The sequence below is a fragment of the Emys orbicularis genome, chromosome 1 (genome assembly GCF_028017835.1).
Source record: "Emys orbicularis isolate rEmyOrb1 chromosome 1, rEmyOrb1.hap1, whole genome shotgun sequence".
Lineage (NCBI taxonomy): Eukaryota > Metazoa > Chordata > Testudines > Emydidae > Emys > Emys orbicularis.
Window position 1 is genome coordinate 367,782,311 of NC_088683.1, and position 10,422 is coordinate 367,792,732.

Consider the following 10,422-nt stretch of genomic DNA (forward strand, 5'->3'; position numbering starts at 1 on the left):
TCATAGTTTAATTACAACCTTTTTATATGTATGAGGAGTAAATGTTGCCATGTCACTGCTCAATCCCCTTTCTGGATTTTAAATAACTATAAGATATTTATCGTACCTATTTGTTACAAAGTGTGTAACCCCCCTCTCTGTGCTTCTCTCCCTTCATAGGCACCTTGAGCATTTCTGATTCCTATCAACACATCGACCACGTCATGGCAGCTTTCAACCTCTCCCCCTTTGACCCTTCATCATTCTTCCTAACAGGCATCCCTGGCCTGGAAGCTGCCCATGTCTGGATTTCCATCCCTTTCTCTGTGTTCTACATTATCAGCCTATTGGGAAATTTCATGGTTCTGTTTGTTGTAAGCAAAGAGCAGACCCTGCACAAGCCAATGCACCTGCTTCTCTGCATGCTGGCGATCACAGACATTGGCATGTCTACCTCCGTTGTGCCAAAGGCACTGTGTATATTTTGGTTCAATTTGACCAGTATTACTGTGGGTGGCTGCCTCACGCAGATGTTCTTCCTTCATGCGATTTCTGCTATGCAGTCAGCCCTCCTTGTGACAATGGCCTTCGATCGCTACATTGCTATATGTAACCCTCTGAGATATGCCACCATCCTCACCAACTCACGGATAGCTAAACTAGGGCTAGTGGGTTTGATAAGAGCTGTTCTCGTTGTTCTGCCCCTGCCTCTGCTCCTGAGCAGGCAGCCATTCTGTGCCAACCGCATTATCCCAAACACATACTGCGATCACATAGCTGTTGCAAAGATTTCATGTGGGGACACCACAGTCAACGGGATGTACGCCTTGGTGGTAGGGCTTGTATGCACTGGGTTAGACCTGACACTCATTGCCCTGTCCTACATTCTGATAATCAGGGCCCTCTTCAGAATATCCTCAAAGAAAATCCACCAGAAAGCCCTCAACACCTGCACAGCCCACATTTTTGTGATGTTGATGTTTTATCCTCCCTTCATCTTCTCCTCTCTGACACATCGGTATGGTCAGGGCATTGCTCCCCACATTCACATCATGTTGGCCAACCTCTATTTTGTTGCCCCCCCCATGCTCAACCCTATCATTTATGGGGCCAAAACCAAAGAGCTTCGTGACAAAGTGTGCAAATACAGCTACAGAAGGTGATTGCCTGGGGCCACTGACTTTAAACATGCATGACAAAAGGGGGAAGACTACCTCCCAGTTAATCAAGGGTACTCTGTCCCAGTTCGGCTGAGCTTAGCATTGTGGAAGTTGAAAGTCTGAGAAGCTCCTCAAGTCTAACATCTTATCACTCCATCACCAAGCACAGCTCTCTCTGCTGCTCACTTTCCTCTCTCGGACCATCACCTGTTCTCTTTGAGTCACCATTTCCATGACTTCTAGACTACCAGAAGATATTGCAGCTTTCTGAAACAAGGTGGCGTTCGATTAGAGCCTGTGTGAACAGGGTTCTTAATGAGTTTGAGGAACTGAAGCTTTGTTTTCTGATAACCAAAGACAAAGAACACAACTACAATGGTAAACTTTTAAATCATATGTACAGTGATCTGGTGAACAAAATTTACCTGATATTTCTACATCCAATCCATCAGAAAGCCTGGAGGATAAACCAAATGTTTCTATTGGAAAGTGCTCATACAGGAAGACTGCTGCAGGAATTGAGGATATTCTACTAGAGATTATTGGTGAAAGTTGTGAAATTGTGTTTTTGAGAACTGGACTGTATTACTCTGGATTTGAGGGGTGTTTACCCCACATTGAGGTGAAGCCAATTGCAACAAGAGGGTATACACTCAACCACTATGAGTTAATACAATAGAACACCACATAGTTCAGGGTTACTTGGAAAGCAGCCTTTTAGATGCAAGGTTAAAATCTAACTGGCAGTTTCTGCTTATCAGAATGGGGGCAGTGGACAGACGAGTAAATAAGTGAGAATTGAAGAATATAAATGGATGAAAACCTTGAGTCTAGATGCCTGTGATATTAGAAGTTTATTGTAAATTAGGAATAGTGATGGTCCAGTGGTGTCACTATGGATTTTGTAAAAGTTATAAAAGATTAGCTAATACGGTGCACTTTGGAGCAGTCCTTTGAAGCCAGCTTGAGAAACCTTTTCCCTCACACACTTTCACCCCAGCAGCTGAGCAACTGGCCATTGCAAATCTGCTGTTAATTACTCTATACAGTTCCAGACTGTTCTAAACCAATTCCTTATGTCTGTGTGTGCTTCAGTCTAATGAACTGCGGTGTTAGACAAGACAAAATTGCTCTGTTCCTATTGATTGATTCCTGACACTGCCTGGAGTGAAATACTTAAGTTGACCATGCTGGGCTTTCTCAAAAATCTGTTCAAGGGACTGCTATGTTTAACTATAACATTGCCTGGGAGTCCAATAACTTATCACTTGGCACAATTGATTTTGGATTCGCTTTCAGCTGGAACTTTAAAAATACATACGAACCATTCCCATTGTCCAAGATGTGAATAGTAGGTGTCAACATTTCATTTTGCAGTTTGTGAAACAGATGATATAGAGATTGCCACCAAACATTCAGGTGATTGCCTCACTTTCACATCCTAGATTGGCTGATATCTCATTCCTGTCATTGTATTGTGGTGAAGAATTTTGCCTATGGCTCACTGTCCTCATACTCAGAACAGCCAAGTAGAGCAGTTTTGGGTTGAAGGTCTCGAACCCATGGATGCGGCTGGGGCCAAAGACTTTAGTGAACTTGGCTTCTTTGCTCTTTCATTGCTATTGCTAGTTTTTAGCAACACTGCAGGTGAAAGACTGTTTTCTCACAGGAACCTGATTAAAAAAAACCCTACGAACAAGATGCAAGAGGAACTTTTAGAAAACATTCCTCATGTTAGGGCTTACAGGCAATGACACAAAATCTGATGTGAAGAGTGCATCAATGGAGGAAATGTTTGCACTGCATGACAAGCAGCAGAAGCAGTCTAATTGTGACAAAAAACAGCAAGGATGAAAGGTTGTCTTTTAGCAAACTCGTTCAACACAAAATATGTTGACTTTCTACCATCACTGAATGCAATTAGAAATAAATAATATAATAATGTCATTGACGTTTTTACACTACATAAGTTTTGGGCTCATTTGGGGCTATTTTAACACTATTATTCACCATTTTTTCTCTTTGAAACACCTGCCAACCATCAACCAAGATACAATCAAGTACTAGGGCTTTGACTCTGAATTTGATTGTCATCTCATAGATTTGTTGCTAATGTGGACAAACTCTTGCTGGGGCTTGTATCTTTTTTTTAAAAAAATCAAATCTGTAGTAGGTATGTAATGAAAGCCTTTGTTTGTTTTTTGACGTATAGATGAATGTCTGAATTAAAAACAACAACAACAACTTTGTTTCAAGAAATAGATGGGGCGACACTTAGGTTACTTTTTACCTTATTTTGGGGCTATAAATGCAGTAGAATTCTAGCAAACCACCTCAAGATGAGCTGGAGGCAGAGCAGCAGCAGCCAGAAACACAAGGGCCAGAGAGAAGGAGCCTAGAAGGAGGGCTGGGCTTGAGGCAGAGTGGGGAGCTGCAGCTGCAACAGACCAGAACTGGGAGCTGGGTCTGCACAGACCTGCTGCACTAACGGGGAGCCAGGGATGAGCTACAGTGGGGAGCTGTGGGGCCAGAGCCAGGATAGTGGATGCCGGCCATGCCACAAGTAACATGGCAGCCGAGCACAATGAGAAGTGCGGAGAGCAAGGTGGGGCCATGGGCAGGGAGACGTCACCAGACAATAGGGCCTTGAAGGCTGGACTGAGAAGTTTGGATATGGGGAGGGCAGTTGCTGGGGAGAAGAGTCCTGTCACCTAGACCCTCAGGGCATGTGGCCACTGTTTGAACTAGTCTCACTGCAGCGCAGCCAGGGCCTGGGCAGGAGGCCTGGGATGTGTGAGGAACAGGCTGCGAACTTTTCTTACGTCCCAGGGACAGCTGTTTGTGATGTTTCCATGCGCACAGACCAGGGCTCCTCGTTACCTTGAACCTTTCCCATTTTTGTCTTACTATTTTACAGTTGCTGTTTAATAAAATATATTTGGTTTGAACTTAATGTTCCAGAGGTTGACAGTGCGTTGCATGAAAAATACTTTGTGTTTGTTTTAAACCTGCTACCTATTAATTTCGTTTGGTGGCCCCTTGTTCTTGTATTATGAGAAGGAGTAAATAACACTACCTTGTTTACTTTCTCTATACCACTCATGATTTTATAGACCTCTATGATATCCCCCGTTAGTCGCCTCTTTTCCAAGCTGAAAAGTCCCAGTTTTATTAATCTTTCCTCATACAGAAGCTCTTCTATACCCCTAATCATTTTTGTTGCCCTTTTCTGAACCTTTTGCATTTCCAATATATCTTTTTTGAGATGGGGCGACCACATCTGCAGGCAGTATTCAAGGTGGGGGCGTACCATGGATTTACATAGAGGCAATATTTTCTGTCTTATTATCTATCCCTTTTTTGGTGATTCCCAACATTCTGTTCACTTTTTTGACTGCCGCTGCACAGTGAGCGGATGATTTCAGAGAACATCCACAATGACTCCAAGGTCTCTTTCTTGAGTGGTAACAGCTAATTTAGACCCCTCCATTTTATATACACCTCTACCCCGATATAACATGACCCGACATAACATGAATTCGGATATAATGCGGTAAAGGAGCGCTCCGGGGGGCAGGGCTGCGCACTCCGGTGGATCAAAGCAAGTTCGATATAATGCGGTTTCACCTATAACGCGGTAAGATTTTTTGGCTCCCGAGGACAGCGTTATATTGGGGTAGAGGTGTATATATATTTGGGAATATGTTTTCTAATGTGCTTTACTTCTATCATTTGAATCTTCCAAAAGCCTAGGAGGGGATCCTCCTAATAAACTCATTGTGACCCTGCACCCCATATTCTTCAGAGTTATAGAATTATGACATAATTATGATACATTTTGTACCTGATATGTCTTGTCAGGTGTCATTGGAAAACTGAGGATTTGGTGAAAAGGATTATCCTATTTGTGCGCATGTATCATTTTTGTATCTGAAGTTACGAATATTGACTATGTATCTGTATTTCAAGTTCTGACCCCAGCAGAGAACACCTACCTAAAAGGCCACCATACTGAAATGGCCCCAGGACAATGCATCAGGGAAACTCCATGACTGTTCCCGTGTAAAATGTGGGATACCATGTGAGATGAACTCATTTTGGTCATTTTGGTCTGGGGACTGGTGAATGAATCACACAGTGAGTGGACAAATCCCATTGTCCTACTTGTGACGCAGAATAGCACAACCCTAATCTGCATCCATTTTTGAAATTTCACAGTATTCAAATTTGATGCTTCCCCGATGCAGAGAGTTGATGAACTTATTAGAACAGTTTGAGCTGCCACTTTAGACCTCACAAATGGAAACTGGCAAATACCTTTGATGCCAGAATGCTGGGAGAAGAAAGCACTTCGCATTGCATCAATTCAAGATCACATCATTTGGCCTCCACAGTGTGTCAGTGACTTTTCAAGGGCTAATGGACTGGATATTACAACTGCAGGGGGTGTGTGCATTATTACACTGCTCCGATTAACTGAAACGGGTTTCGGTCACGTAACTCGTGGTGGCATTCCCACACATAGTGCATTACACACAGAAAAGAAAGTCATGGCCAATTGCTAGGCTGCACAATCAGCAAGACTCGGTTTGCCCTGACAATCTGAGCTCCTGGTATTTGCGAATCATTTCTTCGCTCCCACGTGAGACTCTCAAGCTGCAGTTCTCCAGGGTCTATTTTCTGCTCTTCCTACTGCTCACGGATTCAAGGGAATTGTCTGGGAGTCCTGCCAACCGGAGAGTCCACAGGGACTGTACAGGGGAATCATAAAGGACACTGTCCAGCACGCTGAGTGTCAGACACGTGAGATTCATACGCTGATACTGCAACAGGAAAGCAGAGCCCTGGGTAAGGAGATTTCCTCTCTGCTGAGTGGTATTTTGGTGAGTGGCTTGTTTCTGCCCTAAAGTTAGTGATGAGGGCTGAGGCAGGGATCCAAGGTTCAAATCAAGAACCATCTGGGCAGGAATTCACCAGCACAGTGACTTGAACTGTTTTATTGTCAGAAACACCCAGAGATTTGCCTGGCATAATTGGAACGATAAATGTATTGGAAATAGATCAGACTTTTTTTTAAGATCAGTTCCTTGTGTCTTACTGTGTCCTTCTATCTGTCTCAGTAACTCTCTTTCTTTGGGTGGAATCATTTTTCCTCTTGATCGCTCAAGTTTTCCAATTCAGCAACTTCACTGTGCTGTGAGGTAGTGCAGCCAAAGCCTCTGCAGTGGGTCTCTTTGCTACCAGAGAGTTCACAACAAGAATTGCATACACAGGAGTTCTCAGATTCTGCTGTCACTGTCTGCCATCAGCGGATCTCTCCTTCAGACTCATTCAGCACCCTAACACAATGGTGCTCTCTGTAGCAGGACCTGAAGCCGGGATTATCACTGTCGAAAGTTAAATAGGTTAAAAGGTGAAATCTTGGCCCCATTGAGATCACCCTAAATCCACATCTAGGAACTTAAATAAATGACCTGTTTACACCAATCATGAGCCTTCAGTGACTTCAACTGGAGTCGTCCCATGGCTTCTAAGGATGAGTGAGCTCATTTGGACCAAAGAAGAACTGACATGAGAGGAGAGTTGCTAAAATCTCAAACTCACAGGCTTAGAGGTTCAAAACAATGAGTATAAACAATATTTTCAGGGATAGAGAGGGATCTGCTCTCTCTGTGCCCTTGCATCTCTGGTTCTGGAGAAGATGAGGAGAACCAATATGAATAAAAATAAAAGCATGTTTCTGGCTTAGAGGAAACAAGGCAGTGCTGGGAATCTCACCGAGGGAGGTCCAGGAATGCACAGTCTTTGTGTGTCTGTGTGTGTGTGTGCGCTTGAGGGAGTGGGGGGAGGAAGGCATGATAGCGGGATATGCTGTCTCTATATCAGTGGCCCAGAGCCCTGAAACCGGGCAAAATATCGAATTTGCATCCTTCCTAATGCACAAACCAAAGAGGCGTTGAGCTCTGTTGAGCACAAAGTCATAGCCCAGCAGGATCATGTCTGTTTCCATGGCGGACACTTGGCTTCTTTCCAACTAGGAATGGCCTCGGGGGGTCAAACCTATGGTACATCTAGTCCATTTTCCACTCTCCGACCGTGACAGCCACAGCTGCTGCAGAAGGTGTAAGAAACCCAGTAGCAGGTGGATGGGGACGGTGACTTGACCATCATGAGGCATCACCCTAACACCTAACCGCTAGAGATTGGCTTGTGCCCTGAAACACATGGGCGTATAGACTTTCCAAAATATTTATGTAGCTGTAAGTAATGTAACTGGATACTCACTATCCATGTAAATGTCCAAACCCTTCCTGATTCTTGCTTATCTCGTGACCTCAACTACCACTTGTGGTAAGGATTTCCTCAGTCTATTTAAGCATTGAGTGAAGCAAGCATTCTTTATTTATCTGTTTTGATTTTGCCATGTTTCAGTATAATTGAATGTCCACTTGATCTTGTGTTATGAGATATGGAGAACACAGTCTCAATCTGCCCTCTAACAGTGAGTATTTTATAGACTTTTCTTGTGTCCCCTCTTATTCATCTCCTTTGTAAAGGTAACAATCCCAGTCTTTTCAACCTCTCTCCATATCAGTTTCCCCAGGCCCTTGATCATTCTCATTGCCTTCCCTGAACCCCTCTAGGTCTACAATATCCTGTGTGAGAAGGATGCCCAATACTACCCATAGGAGACCACAGGAGGGTGAAACATTGACTGACTGATCTCATGATACTGTATTTTCTGTATGATTCCCCATCCCACTCCTCCTGGATCTCAGTGTTTTGCTTAGTTTCTGTCCATGCTTGCACTGTGAACAGGGTTTCACAGAGCTTTGTACCATTATGCCCAGATCCCTGTCATGAGCTCATACAGTTAAATTAGAATCTTGTAAAGTTTTAGGCATACACATTGGCATACACATTGCAGTTATTAACATGAAAGTTTATCTGCCATCATGTTGTCCATTGACCTGGCTTGGTTAGCTCCCTCTGAGGACTTCTCTGGACTTGACTATAACTGAAATAATCTCTATAAATGTTCCCATCTACTTCTTGCCCCCCATTTCTAGACGGTTAATATAGTAAATATTTTATATTTAACTTTATTATTTGCTATAAAGTGTGTAACGCCCCTTGCTGTGCTTCACTCTCTTCACAGGCACCTTGAACATTTCTGAGCTCGATCAACACATTGAGAACTTCATGGCAGCTTTCAACCTCACCCCCTCTGACCCTTCAACATTCATCCTAATGGGCATCCCTGGCCTGGAAGCTGCCCATATCTGGATTTCCATCCCTTTCGCTACATTCTACATTGTTGGCCTGTTGGAAAATGTTATGCTTCTGTTTGTTGTAGGCAAAGAGCAGACCCTGCACAAGCCAATGTACCTGCTACTCTGCATGCTGGCACTCACAGATATCGCCACATCTACCTCCGTCGTTCCAAAGGCACTGTGTATATTTTGGTTCAATTTGAAAGGCATTACTGTGGGTGGCTGCCTCACCCAGATGTTCTTCCTTCACACAGTTGCTGTTATAAACTCAACCGTCCTTGTGACAATGGCCTTCGATCGCTACATTGCCATATGTAACCCTCTGAGATATGCCACCATCCTCACCAAAGGACGAATAGCTAAGCTAGGGTTTCTAGGTTTGATCAAAGCTGTTCTCTTCATTCTGCCTATGCCCCTTCTCCTGAACACATTGCCATTCTGTTCCAACCGCGTTATCCCCCACACGCACTGCGAACCTATAGCTGTGGCAAAGATATCGTGTGGGGATATTACAGTCAACAGGATGTATGGCTTAGTGATAGTGTTTGTAGTTGTTGGGTTAGACCTGATGTTCATTGCCCTGTCCTATGGTCTAATCATCAGGGCCCTCCTCAGAATATCCTCCAAGAAAGCCTACCAGAAAGCCCTCAACACCTGCACAGCCCACATCTGTGTGATGATTACGTATTATACTTCCAGCTTCTTCTCCCCTCTCATGCACCGATTCGGTCAGGGCATCGCTCCCCATGTTCACATCCTATTGGCTGACCTCTATTTCCTCATCCCCCCCATGCTCAACCCTATTATTTATGGGGTCAAAACCAAAGAGCTTCGTGACAAAGTGGGCAAATACACCTGCAGAATGTGATTGCCTGGGACATTGAATTTAGCTTGTGTTACAAGAGGGGGAAAGGCTATCTCCTTGATAATCAAGGGTGCTCTGTCCCAGTTTGACTGAGCTCAGCATTGTGGAGGTTCACAGTCTGAGAAGTTCCTCACACCTAATCTCTCATCACTCCATCACGCAGCACTGCTCTCTCCATTGCTGAATTCCCTCTCTCTGACCATCGCCTGACTTCTTTGAGCATGACCCATCAGCCCCCACCCTCTATCCCCCTGTCACATGGCTTTTCTGTAACTCTTACATTACCAACTCTTAGCTGCTACTGCAGATTTCTGATGCAAGGTGGCTTTCCATTAGTTCCTGTGTAAACAGGGTTCTTTATCAGTTTGATCAACAGAAGTTGCAGTTTGAGATAGGCGACGACAAAATTAAGAAACTATCATTTGTACAGTGATACGATGAGTGAAATTTACCTGATTTTTTCTACTTCCAATCCTTAACGAAACCTGGAGGATAAACCAAATAAAGGCTAACTGTAGCAAACTGAATGCAATTAGAAAGAAATAGTATAATAATGCTATAGTTGTTTTTTCATTACAAATGTTTTGGGCTACGTTGGGGCTTTTTTTAATGCCATTTTTTGATTGAAACACCTGCCAACCCTTAGTCAAGATACAAGTACCAGTATTTTGAGTTTGATTGTCATCTCATAGGTGTGTTGCTAATGTGAACAAAATCCTGCTGGGGCTTGTAGCTTTTTTTTTTTTTAAATCAAATCTGTAGTAGGTGTGTAACGAAAGCTTTCATTTGTTATTTTATGTATAGACAAATGTGTTAATAAAAAAACCTTTCTTTGAAAAAAGTGATGGGGCTACTTCCAGGTGAGTTGTTCAATGACTTTGGGCTTCTAATGCAGTGGAAATCTGGCAAGATCCAGAAGGGCCAGAGAAGCAGCCCAGCAGGCAGAGCGGCAGTGCTGAGGCAGAGTGGGGAGCTGCAGCTGGAGCAGCAGACAAGAACGGGTACTGGGTCAGCACAGACCAGCAGCTCCAAAGGGAGCCAGGGATGAGCTACAGTGGGGAGCTGCGGGGCCAGAGCCAGGATAGAAGATGCCAGCTGTGGCACAAGTAACACAGTAGCTGAGATCAATGAGCAGCTGGGGAGA

At 43.9% G+C, this 10,422-nt stretch overlaps 2 protein-coding genes across 2 annotated transcripts; both read left to right on the forward strand.

Annotated features, from left to right (window-relative positions):
- The first annotated feature begins 203 nt into the window (after positions 1-203).
- Positions 204-1,142, forward strand: LOC135875631 (olfactory receptor 52D1-like). The gene has a single exon (XM_065400588.1). The coding sequence runs from the start codon at positions 204-206 to the stop codon at positions 1,140-1,142; it is 939 nt and encodes a 312-aa protein (XP_065256660.1).
- Positions 1,143-8,342: 7,200 nt separating this feature from the next.
- Positions 8,343-9,281, forward strand: LOC135895185 (olfactory receptor 52D1-like). The gene has a single exon (XM_065423257.1). It carries the CDS (start codon positions 8,343-8,345, stop codon positions 9,279-9,281), a length of 939 nt encoding a protein of 312 aa, XP_065279329.1.
- The last annotated feature ends 1,141 nt before the right edge of the window (positions 9,282-10,422 follow it).